Source organism: Manis javanica, chromosome 1, assembly GCF_040802235.1.
Source record: "Manis javanica isolate MJ-LG chromosome 1, MJ_LKY, whole genome shotgun sequence".
NCBI classification, from domain to species: domain Eukaryota; kingdom Metazoa; phylum Chordata; class Mammalia; order Pholidota; family Manidae; genus Manis; species Manis javanica.
Window position 1 is genome coordinate 201,480,144 of NC_133156.1, and position 26,947 is coordinate 201,507,090.

The 26,947-nt window shown below is 34.4% G+C and overlaps 1 protein-coding gene across 22 annotated transcripts in view; it reads left to right on the forward strand.

Moving 5' to 3' along the window:
- The window catches only part of NRXN1 (neurexin 1), a 1,077,010-nt gene that overhangs the window by 487,912 nt on the left and 562,151 nt on the right, over positions 1-26,947 (forward strand). For 15 of the 22 annotated variants that reach the window (XM_073213327.1, XM_073213308.1, XM_073213325.1 and 12 more), the window contains 3 exons: positions 7,265-7,648; positions 14,648-14,851; positions 17,396-17,422. In XM_073213327.1, coding sequence (XP_073069428.1) covers positions 7,265-7,648; positions 14,648-14,851; positions 17,396-17,422 — 615 coding nt within the window. The remainder of the gene's footprint in view (positions 1-7,264; positions 7,649-14,647; positions 14,852-17,395; positions 17,423-26,947) is intronic. The other 7 variants (XM_073213337.1, XM_073213342.1, XM_073213350.1 and 4 more) reach the window with 1 other exon arrangement.

Sequence of the window (26,947 nt, forward strand, 5' to 3'; positions counted from 1 at the left end):
TGTTGCATACACTGAAATAATTTTAAGTAAATTTATAATACTTTATTTTGTATCCATGTCTATAAACTACTGCCCATCACTGGGAAGACAGAAATACCTTATCACTAATCTGTCAGTTATCTGACTATCCTGATGACGAGATGGAGTCAACTTTGCATTAAATTATTATATCAAATTTTATTAAATCAATGCTTATGTTTATTTATTCTGCATATGCTTAAAAATAAAAATGTCATATATTGTCTTCCCCCACTGCTTAAAACATTTTCAGTTTCACACATTTTCTTCCAATCTTTATCATTGTGTATATGTATTTTATAAAGTTTCAATTACAATATAAATTAATTCTTCAGACTGTTTAGTATGATGTCATAAACTCTTTTTTGTGCAAAATATCTAAGTAACAAAATTTATTCTCTGAGAGTTATGAAAACATCATCTGAAAATCAGAGCAGAGCATTGTAGAGGCACCTTAACAAGGCTCCCCAGACTTGTAGAAGTCAAACATATTAACATGTCTATAGAAAAGAAAGTCACAGAGACAAACATTGACAGTACCCTTCTAACAACTGCCTAGGGACTAGACTACTTTACCCTAAATGTAGAGAGAGAGGCAGGGCTTCTTATTTGAGATGAAGGAGGGTGTTGGGCTGATAGGCTTATGTTAATACGTATTATCTCACCTCAAGTACTCTCCTTGTCAGAATCCATGTTTCCTACTCTTCTGATAAGATTTAGCTCTCCTTGTAATTCTGATTGCAGTAGAGGGATAAAATGAACCAATTATACAGATATAGATGATATCAAATTTCATTTAACAATTTAACTTCCCATCATAAAATGAATAAATAAACATTTAGGTTGTAAATTGGAATCCCAGGGAGCATTCCGTATCCTGTGACAGTTAACTTCTCATAGAGAATTGATAACTTGGCATTCTTATTTTATACATGAATCTTGGGAGCTTGATAAAGATCAGCCAAACCCAGAAAGATAGATCCTTGCTCTCTAAATCGATCAGAGCTCTTTCTGGGCCTACCATGCTAAGGGGCACAATGTGGACTATGCTATCTGTTGCACACTCAGGAAACAGGCAGTTACCTGACCATACCTAGCCATAGTGACCCTCACTGTGAAGTACTGAGTGGAAATCTGTGGAACTAATTTATAAAGAAAGTCTTCATATTACATCTTTACGCATATTGCTCAGAGTTTCTGTAAGATAGATTCTGAGACTAAAATTACTGGGTTAATTTCATTTTTAATTTTGAAAGATAATGACAGGTTATGTTACTAATAGGAGGCTGTTTCAATCTACACTCATCTACAGTATATAGGGTGTCTTTTTCCCTTCATTCTTGGCTATCACTAGATATTATCAAACCTTTAAATTTTGTTTGAATATTTATTTCTTTGTATATTAATTTAATTACTGAAATTCCTGGCTTACAGATGAATCCAAATAAGAAGAAAACATGTAGTAATAAACAGGAAAACAGAATATTAAAATTGTATTTTTGTTTTGTTTTCAAATAAAGTTTATTTCAGTTCCTATTATAAACCTAATACAAAGCATTCTTTTTAAAAGTTTCCAGAAAACTAAAAAGAAAGAAAAAACAGAAATCATCCACTCGATCTCACTCCTCCAAAACTCCCATTGTTAAAATTATGGGTTTTTAAAAATTATCTATTTTAGAGGAATTACACATTTTACATTTTGGATCATGCTATATACATCAATGCTTCACTCTGTTTTTTTCATTTATGTTATGCCTTTTTATTGAGTTTGAATTTGACAACTAAATTTGCAATTTTGTGGAGTCTAAATCTTTTCCGCAGGTGAAGCAGAATTATGGGAAAAAATAACATTTAACTAAAACATATTTTAGACACTATTTCAAAAATTTTATTCAAAAAAGGAACCTTAGTAACTATTCAATTAATTCCTTTATTTTGTATAAGAGCCACATTAAGACCTAATTAATCTACTATTTGACTAAACTCACCAGCTAGTTAGATGCAAAGCTAGAACATGAAACTTGGTTCCTCTGATCAGGCAGAAGCATTTCCATTACAGCACGTTGTTTTCTGTCTCCTCATTTCCCAGTCAGTCAAACTTTTGTAGTAATTTAAAACTTGAAACCAAATTAACTTCTTTAAATCTCACCTTTACTCATTCTTTTCACCTTGTAAGTTAGTCTTTCAGAAGTGGAATAGGCAACAAAAATTTGACGGAAAAAAAGAGCAAAAACTAACAGGTTATCAATACCAGACCAAACTGTAAGCTGATTTCAATTTTTAAAACTAAGAACTATGTTTGCATTTGGTCCCCTTTTATGTATAGTTTTACTTAAATAGTGAATCTGTTATTTGTTTTATTTTTGTAATGAAGTATCTTTGATATGTGAATCTATTCTTAAATATTGTATTGTCTATTTATCACCCTTGTTTTACCTTTTGCATATGCCGTAAAAACAACCAGGTTTATATGTTAATATATGTTAATATGATTTCTATATTAAAATTATTAAAGTCATATGTATACAAGCATATTTGTTTTTTTAGCTAAAATGTAGTTCTTTAAAAGTAAAATAATATGACAGGGTACTTTTGATTCTTAAATATTGAAGCATGAAGCACTGATCCAAATAAGTCCCCAAATATGACTAATATCTACAGATTTTTTAACAGCTCAAATATAGCAATGTTTACATAAAATATTTGTTTTATTTACCAGAAACTTCAAATGTAATGAGAGTGAAAGAAAGTAGAATGTATGAAATACTCAAAGTATTCCAAAGAGACATATTGATATTAGTTCCTGGAAAAAGATAGGGGAAAACCAATTATATATCCAAATTATTGTTTTCTCCTAAAAATTTATTTACATGCAGATATATCTTGGTCTTTGGAAAATTATCATTTTTGTGGATATATATAGAGCTGTGACAATTACTCAATTGTCCTTATTATAGATGAACAAAGTTTAAATGTTTTTTTCATAACCACTGCCTTTACATTATAATGAAATAGACACTTGGGAACGTTAATACTAAAATTTCACAGTGCTCATATGTATGTGTTAAATTGGTTTTAAATTAATTCAGTGATTCTGTGATGTGAAAAAGATCCTTTGATTCATTTTAACAAGACAGACATTAAGGAATTAGGGATTCAAATCCCTTATCAGAAATGTGTGTATTTCAGGACATTTGCACATGTGTAGGCTAAAATATGACTATCTATTTGGGTTTGACTTGGTAATAAAATGTTATTATTATTTCAAATATAGTTTTACTCTGTATATCTTCAGAATATAAAAGTAATTGTTTCCTTTCCCACTTAAATTAGGTTCTATACTTTCCCTTTGTCCATCCTTATACAAAGATTTTCTAAAATATCAGTGCATATGATTATTTACAGTAGTGAAGATGATGGAAGCAACCACAATATTGTCTATCAATAGATGAATAGACAAAGAAGATGTGGTACATATATACAATAGAATATTATTCAGCCATAATAAAAAAGAAAGAAATCCTGCCATTGCCACAACATGGATGGACCTAGAGGGTATTGTGTTAAGTGAAATACACCAGACAGAGAAAAACAAATACCATATGGTTTCACTTTTATGTGGAATCTAAAAACAAAACATAACAAAATGAACAAAACAGCAGTAGACTCATAGACCCTGAGAAGTGACTGGTGGTTACCATGGGGGATGGATTGACATGGGTTGGTGAAATAGGTGAAGGGGATAAAAAGTCCACAAAGTCTCAGTTATAATATAGTCACAGGAATGAAAGTACAGCATAGAAAATATAACCAATAGTTCTGTAACATGTTTCTAGTATTGACCAGGTAGTAACAGCACTAGTTGGGTGAGCATTTAATAAGGTATATAATTGTCAAATCACTATGTTGTATATTTGAAACCAATATAATATTGTATATCAACCATAACTCAATAAAAAATACCAAAAAATTAAAAATAAAATACAAGTTCATTTGGATTGGCAGAGCACGTAGAGAAAATAGTAGTTGATTTTCAGTCATGGTTGTTTCATTCTGTTTTGCTTGTTTGCAGAATATTGCAACAAATGATATCTGATACATGTATATGCTTGGAGTGACTCCTTACCTTGAATCCAGGCTAAATTAAAGTTCTAGTTCTTGGATTATATTTGAGTTGAAGTTAGGATTATATAGCTTTTGCTTTCTCTCCTAACTTTCATTGCTTTTTCCTCCCATGAGAACTCTAAAATTATCTCTCAAAAGGACAGTAAGGAGTTATGGGAGAAACATCCTTGTCCTTTATGATAGTAACTACTCAATCAATTTTTATGTACTATGGGTTACAACCTGTTAATTGCTTCTGAAATCAATTTGGTGGGTCATGTCTAGCATTTGTATTAATAAATCATATAATAAGAAAAAAAAAAGCAGAGTGCCTCAGAGGTAGAAGAGTTAAATATTTTTCTGTTTAACTTTTGTTTCAGTGTGTGTATGTGTGCATCTGTGTTTGCGTATAAGCATGTGTGCTGGGCTATATGTAAACTGTGGATTAACTTTAGGTGTTGTCATTAGAAAACTCTAGTACACTCACAAAGTTGGAGGGTGTATCTTACTCTGGCCAAAGCAAGTACATTTGTAAAAATGTATCTGAAACTTTCTTATAATATTTTGTTCAAAGCAGACACTAACACACCATAAATAAAAATTAAAAGACCCAGTTATTCCATTCTCACAGTCAGACAAACCACTTGTGGATGATTGTCTGACATACCTGGCAACAGTTTCCCCCTGTGAGTAGCATACTGAATATGGAAACTACATAATATACTGAGCTGTGCAAACCACGTGAAGGAGCCAGAGAACACAGGTATTACGCAAGCTACTGGAGTCCCTCATCTCAGGAATCCTCCAAACACCCTCTTAGTGGCAGACTTATAATACCATAAATAAGGACACAACAGTTTTTTCCCCCTGAGATAAATTAAGCTTGTTTCATAAATAAAAACACATATGGAGAAAATCACATATTTTTACAAACATACCCCACTCTTGTAAAACTGTCATTGTTCATTTGCTCTGTGTCTCCTAATAATCCTCTCAATATTATACATTCATTTGTAGGAAACCTTCTTGAACTAATTAGAAAACAGGGCATAAAATCCCTGTCCCCTTTGTCTTAAAAATGTAAGTCACTGTGGTCATTCCATATAACTGCACTTTCCATATATATATATGTATGTATGTATGTACTTAATGTCCACCTTTCGTTTGGTCATTAATACTCTCTCATCATTTTCCCCTGTACGTTAGCTGCTGCAGAGGATCGGGATCATCTATTAATTGATTTGATTGGCATTTTGGACAGTTAAAAATGCATGTAATGAATTCTGTTTAGAGTGTCACCATTCTCTCTCAAAATTATATACCTCATTTCCCCAAAATAATATTTTTAAAACATTTTCTTAAGTATGATTTATGGTACCTCTATGTTCTTAAATGAGTTTTCTTCTTGACACTTGCACAAATGTGAACAGTAAAAATGAGTTCTTTGTCCTTTTCCCTTTTTGCTGCCTCTCTCCGAAATCCTTAGTACACTTCCCTTTTTGGAAGTCCAAAATAGCAATGTCTTTGAGTGTTTCTCTCCTGGGAGCTTTTTCCATTTCTTTTTGTGGAAGTCTGGAGAGACAAATGTCCTCTTAATGGCTTGACCACCAGTGCCGTTTCTGTCAGTGGCTTCCATGCCCTTCTCCCTCACAAAGGCAGATCCGCTCCCAGTGGGATGTGAGTGCTCCCGGGACAGGGCCGGCAGCCCTCTATCCTTAGTTGGGTGTGTGTCTCCCATTCATTCCTGGCCCCACTCTGTCTTAGGTCGAGCTTTGGGAATTCTGTGAGACAACTGAGACGCACCTCCCGCCTCCCTCCCATCCCCGCCGCACTTTCCCTCTGTCCTGCTTCTATTCCTCACCTTCTGTCATCAGGGCTCTTTCTGTGTCTGCCCCCTAGACCCCTGAGGCTTTATCTCAGAAGCTGGATGGCACCCCACGTTTTCTTATCCACCCTCTGTCTTTAAACTCTTCCTGTTCTGCGTTATGGTGTAGACCTGAAAAATAAATCTGCGATAATCTGGTAATCGGTCCAGTGGTGTCCTTTTAGGTATCATATCTACATTTTTATCAAGATCTTTTGGCAGAGAATATTGGTAGAATTTTGAGTAGTCTGGTGATACAAGATTGAAGTTTTGATCAAAAACTTTTTTCTTTCCATTTGTTCTTCTTTTACTAGATTCTACAAATTTTTTTTTCTGTGATCCTCAATTAATTCCATGTGAATGTCTACCTGTTCATCCTATGCTTAGGGTCAGAGTTCCTGTTTATAAACTAAAAGACTTATTTTCCTCTTAGATTTGGAGTAAGGAGGGAAAAACTTTTCAATTTAGAATAGTAACTAGTTTGGTTGAAATAAAAGTAAATAGCAAATTTGGTTCTTGTGATGAATTGTGATAGATAATATTTACACAATGCTTATTATAAACCAGGTACCTTACAAGCATTATTTTATTTAATACTCAGAACAACCATGTGAGGTAGGTCATGTTATTATGACCATAATATGGATGAGTAAACTGAGACCACAGAGGTCAATAAATAGATTAATAGTTAAGAATGATAAAGTCAGCTTTTAACATAGATAATCTGACAAACTATTGCTTTCAACTAAAACAATCAAGTCAGTTAAAACAGGGGCAACAAATTTTCCTCAGTTTTCAGGTACCTACCAGCTTTGAAAATGAGCACCAACCAAAGTGAGTCTGACTTTATTCCAGAGGGATACAGAACATCAACTTCTCTCTCTTACTCGCTTTTATCTTTCTTAAGTGAACTCTTAGAGAGTGACACAGAATGCCATTTTTCTTTCCTTCCTTCTTCCTTCCTTTTATTCTTTCTTTCTTCCTTTCTTGGCTAAACTGTTAGAAAATGACAAACACTCTTTGTTGGCTGTACACTTTGGTTTTCCTTCTCAAAGTCAAATAGAACCACTTTACTTGGAGTCTGCCTTATTTCTAAAGTTACTTAGTCCCTCAGATTTCTGTTAATTCCACTGAGAAGTAAAGACAAAAGGAATAGAAATCAAAATAAAAGCTGTGCACCCTCAGGGAGTTCACCCTTAGGCATATGAAAGAGAAAGCAGGATGTTTAGGATGGGCTGCACTCTGTAAACACCTGTGGTTCTCTTGTCTTTGCAACAGGTACCATTTCTGTCAACACGCTGCGCACTCCCTACACTGCTCCTGGCGAGAGTGAAATTCTGGACCTGGATGATGAGTTGTACCTGGGGGGCTTGCCAGAAAATAAGGCCGGCCTCGTCTTCCCGACCGAAGTGTGGACTGCTCTGCTCAACTATGGCTACGTGGGCTGCATAAGAGACTTGTTCATCGATGGCCAAAGCAAAGACATCCGGCAAATGGCTGAAGTTCAAAGTACTGCTGGAGTGAAGCCCTCCTGCTCAAGGGAAACAGCAAAACCGTGCCTTAGCAACCCTTGCAAAAACAACGGCATGTGCAGGGATGGGTGGAACAGATATGTCTGTGATTGTTCCGGAACAGGCTACCTTGGCAGGTCCTGCGAGCGAGGTAGGATTCCAAAAACCAAGCAGCTGATTCCCCTGAAATGAAAAGTGTATTAAATGTTGACCTCAAACCTTAAACTGATATGTCAACATAATGTATGCTCTGCTAAGTAAACTCTCTTGGAAGCTGAGCAGCCACACCTGATATGTTAGATGAGTCCAAAATGACTTTCAAAAGGCCTGATTCTAAGAAGACACAGATTATTTATTAAGTATGCGGCAGGAACAAATATTTGGGCCTTTCATGTCCTCTAGGATGTGGGCCGAAGATGTATAGTAGACAATAACTGCTGTTTCTTTTGCCCAGATTTTAATTTCCGGACACTAGGAAGTAAAGAAGGCATGAATTAGACATATTAATGTCATCCAGTGCTAATATTTATGCCAAAAAATAGCATTTGAAGCAAGCTAAGCTGTAAGTTGCAACTTCCCTGACATTATTGTGTGAGATTTAAGTTAGCTTGCTCACTTCAATCACCTTATCCCAACTTTGAAATCTGAAAAGTAAGCTGACTTTAAATCATCTAAGTTAAACCAAAATTGTCAGAAGTGTACCCTAATTTCAAAGGCACTTTTGCCTAAGACCTGACTGATCACAGAAGATGCATTTATCTATTTGATATTAGGGCTTAGTATGTCTGTTGAAACTCCCTTTCCTTTTCTAGTAGGAGGCAAAGCTACATTTTTTTTCTTGTCTTCTCCAAATAGAAGAATGAAGATTAAAAGAAGAATGAAGGGCAATAGCTACCACTGTTCATCTGCAGATCAGACTAAATGACAAAATAGCAGAACAAAAAATTTTAAGCATGTGCTTCCAGCAACCTGAGTTTCAGATAAATGCTTTAGTCACGACGCCTATTGCCATTCATTTTCAACAATGGAACAAGCAATCAATATGAAAAAATATTGATGAGTTGTTCCCTTGTCCTCTCATGCTCCAAATAACACCACTCTATTGGATATTTAGCCTGAAATCACCTGGTATCTACTTTTTTAGCCATGCACATTTAGTCTTTTTTTCTCTCTCTCTGCTTCTTCATTCTTGGAATTGTTTAATCCATTTAACCATCACTTCCTCGAGAAAAAGTGGTGATATTTTCTAGAATGCAAAGTTGAAATGTGACTTTGGTTCTTTATCTTACTTAATATTGGGGCTCATCGACTTATCAATTCTAGCATTAACATTAATATAAAAGTTAAAAATAATAACTTAATAATCTAATAATGACCTTAAATAACCTTAAATTACCAAAATGCTATCACTATTCTGTGATACAATTAGATAAGTCAGTTGATGGGTAAGTATTTTAATCATGTGGATTCATTCATTCTCCTATACCTGATTGCAATTACTATGAACTATCCTTAGACGTTCACTGTCTCTTGTAGTTTTGTTTGCAAGGTATATATTCTCTAAGTTTCCTCTTCTCACTTTCCCTTCTAATTTCAGTTTGTTTGTATAGTTTGATTTCTAGAAAATGCTGAAAGGGGTCAACAGCAACAACAAAAACAAGCGACGAAGCTTTCAAGATATATTATGGTTAGGCATCATGCCTGAGATTAGCAGACCTGTATGATTTAAGATTTTTTTTCCATTTTAATCACTCAGAGACTTGCCAGTCATTCTGATGCCTCCTGCTTAAGTGAAGCTAGAAAAAGGTATCACTGAACTGTCACAGGAATTACAAAAGCCTTCAGTTAAATATGCATGGTGTACCACCCTGTGGCAATATTCCGCTACTACATATGGAAGAAATAAAAATAGAAATTGTAAAGCATCCTGAGCCAGAATGAGTAAAAGGGAATATTGATACATGCAGTAATTAGAAGGAGGAGTGGCAAGCATATGTAGATTTGCAAATGAGAATTTAATAATAAAGTTCATCACTGGGATTCAGCATAATCTTACAGGTGCCTGGAAATTTCTGAAAATTTGTCTCCAGGTTAATTGTGTGTTGAGGAGAAAATAGTCATTTTTGTGTGTTTTTTGTTTCTGCAAAACCCAACGTATTGTTAGAAGTCTTTGCTTTTCGGAATTAATTTTCTTGCTCACATTATGGTCTCTCCTGAGAACAAGTGATGTGGGATGCCTGTCATGCTCAATACCAGAAAATTTGGCTCTTGTTCAATTCCCAGCTATACCCTAGTTCAGTCAACACACAAGATCACACCCAACCCTCAGCGTTTCCAATTCAAAAGAAAGAGCTTCAACTGTGGTTCTTCTCCAGATACACTCTTGATCACAAAAGGCTGTTGATCATATAAAAATTGATTGACAACACTTAAGATTTTTTAAAATGGCACTAATAAAGTTTCTATTTTACTACTATCAAGCAATAATTGATAATTTATAAAGATAATTATTCTAAGTAATTAAAAAGCTTATTCAAGTCTTTGGATAGTGAAGCATGGGGAATGATATTGCAATCACATTACTACAGGAAATCTTCATTCTGCATTAAGTAAAGGAGTTTGTAAGAGAGAACAGAGTATTTGCTGCCTTAGGCAAATAGAAAATAGTATTATGTTTTATAAGTATTGATCCTATAAGGAAGAATGATGTAGAAATAATGTTGAATTGAATATAAGTTAAATTCACTACCTTACCTCCCACTTTATTTTTAATAAAACTGAGAATTTGTGGAGATTTGGTTACATAAATTATTATTGGATATATGTATATATCAGTGGTCTATTTTATACTTGTTTGGTAAAATTCAAACAGATGGAGGGACAGATGTCAGAGCAATATAATTTGGCTCCCTGTCTGATTCTCATCCTTGATCACAATATGTGACCGCCTTTCGGCAAAACTGAGCACAGGTGTACACTTTAGACTGTAAGAAGGAATAATACAGAAAAGCAAATTTATCAAACTTAATGACAACGAGGAAGGAGATATAGAAGACGAAGTTGAAACTTTTTCTCCCCTACTGGGAAATATTGTTTTGGAATTAGCCTTTTAAAGAACTCCTTTGTGTTCTAAGTGATAAAATAATTTTATTAATGTTAAAGGATGCTGCCAATAACATAACCTTCAAATGTCAGAGTGTTGTTTACCATTTATTTGGCAACTGTAGACTAAAACCTCATGTATTTTCCATTTCTTATCTAATTAAACATTAGCTCTAATTATGAGGACTTATTTAGGTGTTCATTTACCACTTATCAACAAGTTATTTTCACATTGAGAATTGTATAAAATTACACTCAGGGGTACACAAGTTTTATTACTTTACTGTGTTATTTCATTCCTGCAGCTTTTTGGAAAATGTTAAAGGCCAATAATGGTGATTATTTTTCAACTTTGGATTCTATTTCATACTTTATTTATGATCCATTGTCAGCCCTCTCTATTTCTAAGAGGATGTTCACCTCAACTTAGTTTACAATAAAATTATGCTGCATTTATAGGAGAACGGGAGATCACTTAAAAATATTATTAAATAATAGAGACTGGATTTGCAGACTCAATAAATAGAAGAGGAAATCTAGCAACATTTCAGTCATCTGTGTGATACCAAAGTAACAACTGACAATGGCCTTTAAAGTTTTATTCAGTTGTTTGTTGCTATAGAGATATGGATAATGATTGGCTATAGATTTTGGGAAAAGAAATAATAAAGATCAAATTTGTTATAATATTATACAGGAAACACATTTTGCTAGAATTCACCACAACTTTACAATCATGTTTTATTTATTTTTCAAGCAAACTACCAGTAGATTTTCTTTTGGGAAGCTTCTTATCTAATTGGAAAAATATGTACTATGATGTAGAACTACTGTTTTTTAAAAGGATTGATTTTATTTTCTCAGTGCTAAGGTCAGTGCTTAGCCACAGGACCCCCATTTTGACAAATGGACCCCTTTCCTAGTCTTTCATGGCACAATTATGGACTTTAAAGTAGACTTTAACAAATATTTTGTTCACATACATTACAAAAATTAGATTCGACTTACAATAAGTAGAATAACTTATTTAGTAATTATGTAATCTTGATATCCAAATTGAAAGAAGCTTTCATGTATCTCTAGGACTATGTGCAATCGTTAATTTAGCGAGTATTTATTGAGTCTTTACTGGCTGTCTGGCACTTTTTGGGCCTTCAGCTGCTGATAGAACAATGAGGGCCCAATGTCTGCCCTCATGACACTTATATTCTGAAGAGCAAAGACAGATAATATACAAACATAAAGAAACACTAATTTTAAAAAATGAAATGGGTAAGTAAATATAGAATATCTGGGCTGGGGATCAGAGGGGTGCTTGGAGCAAGTCTCTCCAAGTAGCATTTGATCAGAGAGCTCAATGTCAGAGGAAACAGCCATATAAAGATTTGGGGTGAAACCTTTTAAGACAGAGGGATCCACAGTGCAAATACTTGGATAAGAAATGGAGTCAGTGTGGCTGGAGGTTACTAAACAAGGAGGAGAGATGCTAAAAGTTGAGGACAATAAGATGTGCTGTGGCCAGGTCACACAGAACCCTGTAGGTAGAAAAGGTTTACAGATGTTATTCCAACTTCAGTGGGTGCGAGGAGAGAATGTAGTTTAAGCAATGAAATTATGTAATCTAATTTACTTCTTTAAAGGTTTAGCTTGCCTGCTGTATGTAAAAATAAAAAGTAGAAGTAGGGAGACCTTTTTTTTGGTATCATTAATATACACTTACATGAGCAACATTGTGGTCACTAGATTCCCCCCATTATCAAGTCCCCACCACATACCCCATTATAGTCACTGTCCATCAGCATAGTAAGATGCTATAGAATCATACTTGTCTTCTCTGTGCTATACTGCCTTCTGGGTGCCTGCTACATTATGTGTGCTAATCATAATGCCCCTTTTTCCCCTTATCCCTCTCTTCGCACCCATCCTCCCCAGTCTCTTTCTCTTTGGTAACTATTAGTCCATTCATGGGTTCTGTGAGTCTGCTGCTGCTTTGTTCCTTCAGTTTTTCCCTTGTTCTTATATTCCACAGATGAGTGAAGTCATTTGATACTTGTCTTTCTCCACCTGGCTTATTTCACTGAGCCTAATACCCTCTAGACCTTTGAGGGCACTATTGCAGTGGTCTAGGTGAGAGATAGGAGCAGAATCTGAGGTATGGTGGTTAAGGGTAAAGAATAATCAACTCAGGAAGGGAATTGGGATTAGAGCCTACAGGACTTGAAGACTTGAAAATATATTGGACATGGCACAGAGGTTAAGAGAGAAATCAGAAGGGTTTAAGTCTGAGCAGTGAGGTCATACCATTTACCAAGATGGAGAACGTTGGGGAGCATGTTGAGTTGGCTCATTTTTGGGGTGCCTATAATATTCAAATTGGCAATGTTAAATAGATAATGGATGATGGAGCTCAGGAGAGAAGTCAGGGCTGTTAATAAATATTAAGGGAAGTGAGCATATGAGTTAACCAAGATTAAGAGGTAGATGGAAAAGAGAAGAACACTGAGGAGGGAGACCTGGGACCTCAGTGCTGGTCAGTTCTGAATATGCATTCAGTCCCGTGATGACAAGAACCAATGATTAAAATCTGTTGGAAGCAATACTTGTCTCTCCTTACTTTTTGAAAGATAAACTTGCAAAACTACAACTCCAGAATATAGTCCTTACAGTAAACATACTTAACACGAGTAAGGTTAATCTCTGTGCCATATAAATAGGCAAGATAATGAAAGTTTCATAGTTAATTTTAATTCCAGGTAATTTTTCTTTTATGAAGGAGTATTCTGAACTATCAGAACCAGTGAGAAAGCAAAGTGACTCATACTTGTTTCACAATGCTCCACACCATATGGTGTTTAACATTAAGGGGTGGCTGACTACTTCTTAAAGCAGTCAATTTGTAATCAACAGTTTCAGTTATTTGCTTCTTTATGTCCTTAATACAGTACTAAGCAACTTATCTATTAAAGCAACCCACTGTAGTTTAGCAGTACACACTAACACAGAGCTCTTCAGTCCCACCCCATCCTTATTCAATATTATCAAAGTACCTAGTTGCTGACTTTTTGATGATAAATTAATATTTTCAGAACACCAGGGTGGTGCTTACGGATATTCTAAGTTACCTCTTACCTGTAAATAAACCCTAAAATGAAGTTACAGTATGCGTCTTTGTGAAAAATTACTGTGTTTAACCATAGTGACTCAGAAGAATCATCACCTGTTGTTGGTAATATCAATTTTTCTTATCTTTTTGACCATCACCTTTGGTAAAGTGTTGACCTGATTCCTGTATTTCAGTATATCTTTTCTATTTTTCTTTTTTTTAAATCCTATTAGGGCAGAAATTATGAAGAAAAGATGATGATAGTAACTTCTCTTAGAATCATGGACTTCTAGGGCAGGCGAGGAAGGCCTTAGGGATCCTCTTGTAGCACCTATTCATTTTGCTGATGAAAAATTCAGAGCCAGTGCTGATTTCACAGAGCTGGCCGATGTCCTGTCCCTATATAAACAGGCAATGAATAGTCACTAGTGCTTCAAACCAGGCTCACAGTGCAGCTACACAAAAGAATGTAATCTCTGTTTTTAAGAAGGGAGACACATACATAAGCATTGAAAATCCAACATGAGTCATGCTGTAGGTAGAAAGTACCATGGGAACACAAAGGAATGCAGCCACTTCTGCTTCTGTGCTGTACTTCACAGAGAAAGTTCTCTTCACTGTGATTTCTCTTCCCAGACTAAGAAAGAAAAAGTTCATTTCAAAGAAGATGATTTGAGTTTGCAGTTGTGTGTTCTATTTGCCCTTTAATAGGCCACATGTTAATATAGCCAATGGTCCTGTAACATTTTCCTATGTTAACAGATAGTAGTTGTACTAGTGGGGGGTGAAGATTTGATAATAAGGGTAACTGTTGAACCACTGTGTTGTATACTTGAAACTAATGTAAGACTGAATATCTATAAAAAAATAGGTTATAGCTTTCCTTTTCAAAGTATAAATATACTAGACTAATCAGGAACTTTTATTTTCATTTCCCATCTATAGAGGCAACGGTTCTGAGCTATGATGGGAGTATGTTTATGAAAATCCAGCTCCCAGTGGTGATGCACACAGAGGCAGAGGATGTTTCCTTACGGTTCCGATCCCAACGTGCATATGGCATTCTCATGGCAACCACCTCTAGAGACTCAGCAGACACCCTCCGCCTGGAGCTAGACGCAGGGCGTGTGAAACTGACGGTCAATCTAGGTAACAACTCACCTTCCCCCACTGAATTAATACTTTTCACTTTTTCGTTTAGTTTTGCTTGCAAACATATATTAAGTAGCCTGTTTGCCATGAAAAGTTAAAACACTTAATGGTCTCATTTCCATCATTTAAATTAATTTAGGTTTTTGGGGCATCTTTTTATTGTTTTCATTTTGTTTGACATAATTTACTGTTTTACAGTTTCTACCACCGAGGGTTCTTAAAAGGGAAGCCATATGTATCCATGAGGTTAATTTTAAATATAAACTATTAGGCATGAAGATGCCTCAGACAATTTCCTATTGTTGTATTTACTGGCTTTCTGATTGGTTATAGATGCTATCCTTTCAGATAAATAAAAATCCATCAACTTTTACATAAGTAACATATGCATAAATACCAAATTTCTACATTGTGATCTAGATAAACAGTTGCTTGTACTCTACTCCTTGGGCTTCTCCTTTGAATCATCACCTTTGTGGTACCCCATCTTTTCTGTTTGGAAGTACTGTGTGGCAATATTTTGCTCTCAAAGAGCAATCCACAACCCTTCAAAGCCCAAAGTCTGCGGCCCTCAGCAAACAGCCATGAGAACACTAAAAACACAGGCTCTTCTACAGAAAACTAATGCTTTCCTACTTCTGTGTAGCATTAGGAAAGAGTCACTACAGTAAAACCTCAACAAGCTGGATGAAATATAGGGGACAGCCAGACTGAAATAAGAAAAAATCTGAATTGTAGACTAAAAATAATTGAGTGGTTTGTTTTCAATTAGATTCAAACACACAAATTAATAGCTGGAGAATATTGTTAAGGAAAGGCCTTACTAGGCAGATTTTAATGGGTGGATAAGAATTATCCTTAATTAGCACATTGTTTCACGCAAGTTGTACCGTCTAAGTATTGTAAAGTACTTGAAATCAGTTTTCTTCACGAACTTGGTCTTTCACAATTTGTTTACTTGTGTGTTTAATTTTTATCAGGCAATCTCTGCTCATACCACATGAAGAAGTATAGTCTGCCCAATAAGTTTCAATATTATCATTAAATCTAAGAGGAGTACAAATTAATGAGGTTTTACTGTATCTCCTGGAAATGCTAAAAACACACACAAATTAATAAACAGAGGGAGAAAAATAAAATTTGACTCTACATAGCTTTACAGAAAGTTGTGACATGTGATTAGGTAAGGCATTTGTGAAAACCTCACCTACATTTTCAAATTATCCTGGGTAGAATGTTTGTTCATAAAATATAAAATTATTTCACAGATGGCTCACTGCATACAATCACATTCAATTAACATTAATTAAATGAAGTTGAATGATAAGAGGGTTTTTTTAAGATTTCTGAAGAACACACCACACTCTCCTTTGCTGTTGTTAGAGTTCTGTCTAGTGACAAGGACAGCTTACTGCAAACCAATCAGAATAAAATTGCCTAATTTCAGTAAAGGGGCCACTAGCCGAAGTGCATCGTGGGAATTGCCCAAGAGCAAAGCATTCTGTGGAAAGAGTTGTGTAGGTGCTGGTCCTTGGCTGTTTGCAACCACTTTTCTGATGCGGTTGACGACACATGACAAACTCAGCTATATGGAAACAGAATCTAGGTTTATATTTTCCATGTTCCCCAAAGGCATTAAATACTGCAACCAAAACCAACAAATATGTATCTATACATAAAATAAATACAAAACATCCCATATAGTCCTGTAAAGATAAACCTATAGTCACAGTCTGTATTACGCAGATCAGACATTCTGTTCTGAGTATCTGCTTTTATGTCAGAAGCACATATAAGGAAAGTAAAACCAATAGTGGTGTTAGCCATGATACTTATTACATAGAGATAACATTGTTAGCTTCTCAGAGAGGCATAGGCCTGCTTGTGTGCTCTGAAGGACACTACTCCTTAGCCTCTAGCTTCTAAAGGAAACGTAGAGCTGTTTCTTTCCTCCTCCAATTGATACAAGGCATGGAATCCAGCCAACATCTGTTACTTTTTTGTGCCCAAGCAAATAAAAAAAAAAAAGAAATACACTAGGATAAGATGAGAATAATTTAAATTTGCTTCCCTTTTGACTACCACAATTCTAAAGGATTCTGTTGGCCTTTGTGGGATATTCGATTTTGAAGGTCCAAGATGTCTGAGCATAGCTGAGCTTGCACTGTACCCCATTGTGACGGAGCACTTTTTAATAATGCTGAAAACAATGATATGTTCTTTCACAGATGGGGAGAGAGTTGCAGCCAGTCTAAGCCAAGCACCTTTGACAGTTAACAGTTCTTCATTGCACTTAGATTTGTCACCATGTAGCTTTGTTTGAATTGGCCATTTTTTTTAAGACCTTCTATTGTTGTTTCTACTAGTGAAGTTTTATAACAATGAATCTGGGTTCTACAAGTATGTAAAGAATAAATGATATGGAGTGGCCATGTTTGCATGTGTCTGTCCCCGGAAGGGTGGACTGTGATTTTATTGGATGTCTGCAGCTATTACCTTGAAGGATAAATTTTCATTTTTCATCTATTCTTCCCCATCTAGATTGTATCAGGATTAACTGTAATTCCAGTAAGTGCCTATTCAAAATTTTTAAAATGTTATTCCTCCATTATGATGTAAGCTAGTCAAGGAAAAAATAGCAAGAGAAAGGCATTTATAAAACTCATAAATTCACTTTTGAAGTATGCCCAGTCCATCATCTGGGTTGTAAAAATTCATTTTAAAATCTGTTCAGCCAAAGACTTTCCTGATGCATTTCCTACCTATAAGTGGGAAAAGAAGTGGCAAATATTTTGTAACAGAAGGCGCAAATGTCTCTAGAGACTTTTGTTTAAGTACAAGTAGCATTTGCATTTACTGATCTTGCACTCCAAGTAGCTCTCTTCATGACCAAATTCAGGGAAAATACTATAGTCTTATTTCTTTCACTTTCTGCTTTTTATCTCAACTCAAATATAGAAAAAAAACACTGAATTCATTTCATTTTGAGAGTTACTACCCTTCTATGTTAACCCAAGTTTCACATAGAAAAATGCATTTTTCCAAGAAAATTGTTGAGTTTTGTTTTTGTTCATTAAGAGCGTTTACATGAATTTTTACATCCTAATCATATATCTGCAAAAATAACCAAAATCCTTCAAATCTGTGATATGCATGCTAAATGATGAATCAGTAAAGATGCATGGACTGAGTTTTATTTGATTGTAGACTAGAACGCGTGAAAGGATATAAGGACTGTGATTTTATTTTGAGTTGTAGCTTTATCTTGAGAGTGAATTTATTTTATTTGTTTACATAAATATTTAAGTTTTTCTTTTCCAGGTTCTGCTGACCACATTAAGGAACCTCTTCTAATGATAACAAAGTTGTTAGCTACTCAAATAACGGGGCTCTAACGAGCTTCTAATCTCTTATTGCTGTAGTCGATAAAAAAACATTCTATATTCTTTGGAAAATGGTGGATGTGAGTTGATGGAGTTTACTTCCAAAACTATTAGCTGTGTTTCCAAATGACAATAAGCCATCCTCTGAGGAACTAAACGATGGTCTTAGGCTTAAAAAACAAGAAGCTTTATCTAAAGAAATATACAATATTTCAAGCATTGTGTTTCCTATAACTCAAATTTGTCTTCAGTTAACAAATACTTTTAATACTCATTTTGAAGTAGCTTAAAAGTGAGTCTTTCTGATCATAGCCATAAAAAGGTAACTGAATCATGGCCTATGAAAAAGTAAATTGACAAAATATTACACAAGGCATGAAAGGCATTAAAAATCATCTCGAACAGAATAGTTCCGGAAATAATCTCTCAAAGCTCTCACACAAGTGGAATTTTTCAAGAATATATAATTTCCTCTCAATCACTATCTCTTCCAAACCTTCTGAAAAGGAGCATAGGTTTTACAAGTCTAACTGATATAATGGTTCAGTTTGTTTTGAGCTGTGGGGCATAGATGCAGGAAAACCAGCAACTCACAAAATACTTTCCCAAAGCCAAATTTGTGCCTCAATGCAGTGAGAAATGTCCTTGATTCTTCCTGAAACTTACAAAATCCACGTGAGGAAAATATCCCTTTCTAGACATCTGCTTTATATACTTTGTTATATTTACATTAAGCATACACATAGATCTTCAAATTTACCAAGTATAACTATGACATCTGGGGAAATTAACTAAATAAAATGTGATTCTGTGTTCTCTAGCTCTTTTAATAATGTTTTTAAAATATGTATGTTTATAGTCTAATGACTATAGTCTTAGTAGACACACTTCTCATTCTTATATTATGAGACTCTGATTTTAAGTATAGTCGATTTTTCTTCTGGATATTCCACAAAATATATCTTTGAGGACAAAGATTCTTGCTAGTTAAGTGGACTTTTTCCCTTTTTAAGGAATATGCATTACATTTGAATTGCTTGAATTAAATAAATTATTGCAAGCTTTCAGTGCACACCTTGGACAGGACTGCAAGTGCCTTAACTGGACAGCAGTCGCTGTAAAGAACCTTCAGTGACCAGGTAACATTTTCATTTCATTTTGCCTTTGTTTTATTTGGGGAATAGTGGGCAGATTTAGTAAGATCCCCACGTTCCATCAAGAATCCATGTTACTACTCAACTTTGAGGAGAGGGAGAAATTTGCATATCAATAATGCAAATCAAACTCACAGTGATTAAATATGCAGAGATTTCCACCTGGAGTGCATTTCCTACCCAATAAAAAAATAAATTGAAATATCCGTCTCTCAGGATAACTTGTAGTTTAATGAAAGGCCGATTCATTACATATATCCCCTGTGAGCCTTAAGTTTGTCTGAAACCAAAATGAATGTATCTTTATTGAATCACAGTGTATACCACCACTGTCTTTAAAAACTGTAACACATCTAAGATATCAACCATATTGTCAGATTAATATGAAATACCTTAGTTGATATATGTTAAGAAAATTTCCACAGGAAATATACAAGGTGTAACATGAAAGATCTTCTTACACTGAGAATTAATATCAAAGTCTCAGCTATTGAGTTTGAGTGGAAACCTTTCCAAATTTCTCTGCACTTACTCAGAATTGCTCTGGTGTTTTATATTGTCATTCCATCTGCCTCATCCCCACCCACCTGCCAGTTTACAGTGGATTTCTTGACATAAAAAAGAAAATACATGTAGTATCAGACTATTGAAGAATAGGTAGTAGGTTAGGAGGAAAAAGGGTCCAGCTGCATGTGTTCAGACCTGTGGGACTGTGACATGGCAGGTGCATCTCTTTTCCAGACATTCCTGTGCCAGTAGTTCAGATGCAACAGTAGAATCAAAGGACAGGCCAGGAAACAGCCTTTTGTTAAGGTTTCTTTGAGAAAAGGGCACATTTGAATCTCAAGAACCATTTCTATCAGACTCTTTGTGGCCACCATTTCCCATCCCACCCCCCAAACAGGAAAGCTGTCAAGAATCTTTACATGGAAGGAGAGCCTGTTTTCATTTAAAATTCAAAAGCTTATTTTCTTGTGTGGAGAGGGTACTTATAAAAAAGAACCATCTCTATGAAACTCTATGAGTATTGTCCATGTCAGGGCCTCAATGTGTGTTTTGATCTTTCGGATTAGAAATGGAATGTCTCTGCACTCAATCCCAGACTAATCTCAGCTCTGTGATATACATTAGTTTGTATCATTGCTAAAATATGTTTGTTGTCCATAACTTGGAATTAAATTTAGGTCAGTTTTTGCAGATTCATGGACTAGAAGGTGAGCACAGAAGTATTTTATCTACCACTCTCCATTCTCCTCTGTCCAGGATATGTATAACAAGAGAGTCGGATTACTCTTGACTTTGCAAATAACTGCAATATTGAGAACAACAGTTTACCATCACAGAATACTTTTATATGGCATTGCTAAAAAGACCACCATCTTTTAAGGCAGATAATTTCTTCCCTGGGCAGTGAAGAGTACTTCCATAAAAGTACATGGGAAACTCTGCAAAGTCACATTCTCTTAACATAAAGAGGAAAAAAAAATACTTCAATTAATCAAAAAAAGAAGCTGTAGACTGTTTTACAAAAAATAATTATTGCAGAAATATATACTAATACAAAACCAATCATTAACAAATTGTTATCAAGAGAATCCAGGTCAGAATGAATAGTACTTTTGTGACAAACAAATTATTTGCATGAAAAAGTGAGGGACAGTCTCTGGCATAGTACATAGTATTAATTGATTTAATAAGTCTTTTAAAAACTATAAAGAATGAAAGGACATTTTCTACTCCTTGTGAAATTTTCAAATGAATTATTAGTAGGATCTGTACAGGCTATTGGTCCTATTCTGTATTCTTTTGTCTTCTAAAGTACAGAGCCTAATATCTTGGTAACTCTGGGACAATCACCAAGACAATCCCAATTTCAACTCTGGTGCCTAATTATTCCAATAATACATTATGTCTAAGCTCATTAGGCTATGTGTGTATTCATTTTATTATTTTTTTCTGAAAATTTGGCCTTTCTAGTGATATATTGCATGCTTAAATATCCCAATTTTTTTCCTGTCCCTCCTCTTCTGGTAACCTTAAAAATGGTTAATGTTTGAAGGTTTAAAAACATTGAAATTTGAAAACTAAACTTTCTCCTATCAACTATAGGTGAGCCCTAACCATTGTATGAGTAACTACTTTAAATATATAGTAGATGCGGGAGGACTTTTGTGCCCTTGTTTTTCCAGTCGTTTTTCTTTTCCTTTGGTTCTTTTGTTTGTTTTTTGTTTTGTCTTTTTCAAATCAATGACATAATCACAGAATTCCCTTCTTGGCCGCAGGAAGGCGTTCGTTCACATTGCTTTGGTCTCTTCGTGCCCTGAGCGTATGTCCGCGCTGCCGTCCACTTGCTCGCTCTCCCTACCCAGATTTCTTCTTTTTACATCTCCCTTCCCAGTATCATTTCCTCCTGTTCTTTTTCTTCTTGTTTTCACATGAGAACAAGACTTCTCTAGGATTAAAAAATATTTTAGTAGGCAGATCTTCCAGCTATTTTTGGCTTCTCCCAGAGGATGATTGATTTAAGGTGGTGGAGATGACAGAATTTCAGATGACATTAAAGTGGACATAATGTTGAGGTCCCACTCCCTGTATTTGAAGTTAAGTTGTCTTAAGTATTGGAGAGAAAGGGATCTAAAGCTGAGAACTAAGCCTCACTTTTCGCTTGGACATAGTGAATAAATGCTCTGAGGTAGTATGTTAATGGAAAATGTACTATGATGGATGTCTGGAGTGGATAATAAGATCTTTGTATTACCATTTTATCACCAGAATGAAAAAGTCAACTGGATATTAGTTATCACCATTTTTTTGTAGATAAAAATGGAAAGCAATAAAAGATTGCAAAATGTCAACCACTAGCACTTAAGCCATATTAGATTGCTTTGATCAGGCTGCTGATTAGCAGGCTACTTAAAAAGATACGAGGAAATTTCTGGGGCTGGCTCTTGTTTACATGAAGCAAATGTTCACTTCAGAGCAGCTGTCTGGTTCCTGAAGAGCAGAGAACTGCAAAAGGGAGTCTTCTGCCTCTGCCCCTCTTAACAATCACTGGTCTCTTGCACATTTAAATGGCGTCATAGACTGGGCAAATTGTAGCCTGAGGATTTAGACTGGATCTACCCTAGTGAACAATTAAGCTGTTCTTAGCATAAATGCAAGTAAACAATGTTGCAGAGTTTAAAAGATTACTATTTTGTGCAGGTTAACCTTAAAATCAGGCTCAATTATTAATTTATTCACTAAATCATTTCCTTGGTGCAATTACATAAAACTGTGCTCAGAGTAATGCAAAATACCAGATTATTGTTAACCAGATTCATCAAATTATCTTTCAATGTTGAAAGTTGGCATTATCACAATGGCCTTGGTAGGTGTTTTCAGAAAAACCTAGAGAGCTTCAGAAGAAACATTCCAATCTTGATACTCTCTTTCTTTCTTTCTGTGAAAAGGAAATTTTCTCTTATACAACCAAATGTCACTAAATGTGAGAGGTGATAGCTTGTTGGTCACATATTTCTGTTTCTTGTGTTACTCACAAGAGCTGATTTCTGAATATCTACCACTTATTTCATAGCAGTGAATTTCTTCTTTCTTTTTTAACTTTTTTTTTTTGATAGGAAGGCAGCATTTCAATATGTTATCATTGATCCAGAAAATTGAGGATAAAAATTTGAATCAGACACCCCTTGCCATTAAGATTTGGGCAGGGTGGGGGAAGAGGGGCATTTTGCTTATCTTATTGTGGGATGTATAATTAGAATCTCATTCATTTTAAAGAAAACAATAATAATGTTCTGTATTTGGAGCATTTTGTCTTTTTAATTATATGTCCATAATAATTCAGGTTCATAGAGAGTTAACTCCTTAAGAATCAAAATGACTAAAAAGTACTCAAGAACTTCTATTTGAAACAGCCTCTGATCTTTAGGAGAGCCTTAATGTTAAATGATGGTCTAAATTACTAAACCAAATCATTCATTTTGCTAGTTTAGGTAAATATAGATTAGAATTTTTTCTGTAACTTTTGCATTCCTAATTTTGCTCAAAAGAAAACTAACAATGTGTAACTTATTCATTGCTTACCTATTAAAAAATATGAAAACAAATATTATGATCATGGATTTCAATTCCTCATGTAGTCACTAGACAGGGATTATATATCTGCTATCTGCTGAAATAGATGCATAAGTTAAAAGGTGATGGCTTTGTCTACTCAACTATAGTCAGACATGATTAAGCATTCCAGTTAGCTTCTATTTATAGGAGCATACATACTCTTCATTGAGATATCATAGTTTAAGATGCAGAATATGAAAATTTTTGAGATCTTGAAGAACTTTGATTAATGGTTTATAAAAGTTTTAGTATTAGAAAAATAGGTGTTCTGCTATTTGATTATTTATATATATTTTACTATCTTATGGAATTGATAGAATTTTCTAAGAAAATAGCTGGACTATTTGAAGATGGTTGTGTAATGAGAAAATGCTGATTATTTTCTAAAAAGTGAGACAAATTGTGAAAAAATGTAAAAAAGATTTTTGTAGTGTAAATTTCAGAGAAATTTTAGGGTTTACATTTTGTTAAGTTAGTTTTCCTAAAGATTAATGGTATGTTCTACAAAGACCCATAAAATATAAAATATATAAATTTACATTGATATTTATACACTCAGTAATTTGCTTTTAAAGTGGAATTTTTGAGTGTTTTTGTTACAACAAAAATCCATTAATTCAGTTCCCACTTACTCAGAAGTCATGCTTATTCAAACATCTTTTAGACTGAATTATGCCACTGTACACAAAGAAACAATTATTTAGCCAATTGGTAAGTTTTATTAGATAATAAAAGGGCATTTTTAATCCACTTAAGATAATACACTTTTGAATACTGGATAAGAATTTGTTTAGCATTGCTGACCAAATATCTTTTCACTAAAAATAATCCCTGAAGACCATTACTGGTCAACAAAGAACAATAATATTCTTTCTGCAACATTTTATATTAATTCATACTGCTCTTCTAGGTTAGATAAATTATTTTAGTATCTGGAAGAATAGATTTATATTCAGGTTAGCTTAATTAATGAAGTTTTATAAGTATTATAAGAACACATGAAGAATAGAAATAGGAAATAATTTCAGTCACAACACAGACACATCTAGAATGGTATTCAAGAACTGAAAGGTTGTGCAATACCTGGGTGGCCCAGTGGCTAGGGTACCTTACCGTCCCTTCACCCCTTCACCTTCTCGATGTTCTGCCATAGCAGTAACTTTGTTGTCCTCTGTCTTCTCTGACGGTGACCCTGCTACTCTTTCCTCTCTACTTGGTTGTAGCTTCTACTTTTTCATGTTGTCTGCCTACTCATGGCTTCTCCCACCTCGTGGTTTCTGTTCACTGGTTTTTCCTATGCATGTCCTTTGGCTTTTAGATGCTTCTTCACCAACTGTCGACTCTTTATGTTACGTATTCAAACTCCCCTAAAAAGATAATCCAGTGGATTCATTACTACCCATGTTCTATTGATCAGAGCTCTCAAATAATGTCACTTCATAAATCACTGATCAGATTTCAGCTTTGAGGACAGATGTCCACTGGTGATCCAATCAGTTGTCATCAGAGCAGGCAGCCACATAATATATTCTCCTCAAAGGTGATGTAGGAGTGGTGGCAGGCTTTCCACAGAAGCATCTTTTCTCTGGGCTTTCTGATTTAAAATGTTTTTACTTTAGCCATAAAATACCCATGAGGATTCCAATTTCTTTTATAAGGTACTGGCCAAAATATGGTACATAGGTCAAGTGGGAAATGTTCTTTAAATCAGCAGGGAAATGCAGGGGGCAATCAAAGAATTTGGAGATTGAAATGTTCAGTGTATTTAGAACTCATATCCATTTCTTTCACTTGTTACCAATTGGAGCAAAGAGCAAAATGGATAAAAACTGCATTAAGAAAAGTTTCCCCAAAGGTAAAGGAAGAAATTTTAAGAGTATTTATATTACTATTATTTTTGTAATTAACATTGGATTATTTCTTTGTTGTTATTTGTTCTTTGAATGCACCTTTCATACAACTGTGAGAATTCACCCTCCCATCACCCTTCAAAGAGATCAGTCTAAATCTAGACTTGAAATATTTTATGTATTGTACTTTTCAAATCAATTAAATTTGAGAGTCAATCGCTTTTTTTCTAATGATGGTTGTTACAGCTAAAATTACTTTGGAAATGCAGGATTTAGGGTAAAATTACCAATTCTCCTAAAATTTGTGAATGAAGAACATAGGTAGCTCATGAAATTCACACATTAAATGGTCAGATATATGGAAAAATTGATCAAGTTTGGAAATCAGGAAATTCCCAGTGTAAATAAATATGTATTATTTATGCCACTTATGAAAAAAAATGTACTACTAGAAATTCCAAAGAATTCTGAAATGGACTTCATTTAAATAGGTACAAAGGAGATGATTTACATATGTGAAAACTAAAACTCAAACATAGATCTAACATATTCCAATGGCATGACTTCAAATTGCTGTTATGAATATTTCATGCATTATGAAAATATCCATTAAAAGAAAATGAAAAATAAATTATTGAATAAGTTATGAAAATATTCCCTTAGAGCATACACATATTCACCTAATAAAATTAAAATACACAGGCCAAAATGGAGGTAGAGCATGTCAACAATTACAATAACATAAAAAAAATAAAAATAGCAATAATAACCACATAAGATTCTGGAAAAGATATAGATAATAAGATTCCTGAAGTGTCTTATAGATCCTGCATTTATAAATTAAGATAATTAAAAATTATTTATTGAGTTTCAGTTCAATAAATCAACTGAGAACTTTACACAGTCAAAAATAATATTTTGGCATTTGATCAATTCTTTAAACTTCAATTAAATAAATTAGTTCAACCAATAGGCAGTGAAGAAATAATTGATATTTCCTATTTGGGGGATTATCTATTATGAAACTGACAAAGAACCACAGTAACAAAATTGCTTTTCGACAATGCTTCTGGAATGATATCCCTCAAACTGTTTATAGGAGCAGCTAAATAGATTGTGGGTTATTTTTAATTTTTTTTGCTCATCATCCATAAATTCAAAATTTTCTACGATGACTTTTTTCTCTAGTCTAACAATTTAAAATAAGCAATCAAAAGTGAATAAAAGTAAATGCTCTGTTAAGATATGATCGAAACCAATCCCACCATTATTTAGGACAATTTAGACTTATACTAACTACATCATATTTGTATTTGTATTATGGTTATGTATATTTTATTGTATTTGGAAACTAAATTTCCCAGTAATTTATACCTATAAAATAGAACAGGTCTCTTTTCAGGAAACATTTAGTTATTAATTTGAAATAGTATTCATTAATTGGAAATTAGATGAAACAAATATACAAAAGTAGCCTACCATTTCAGTTCCTCAAAGAAAAATTTATTAATATCTGATTAACCAGCTCCAGGGGACCTGCAAATACTATCTCCTCAGATTAAGTAAGTTAACTTGAGTTTAAGATTT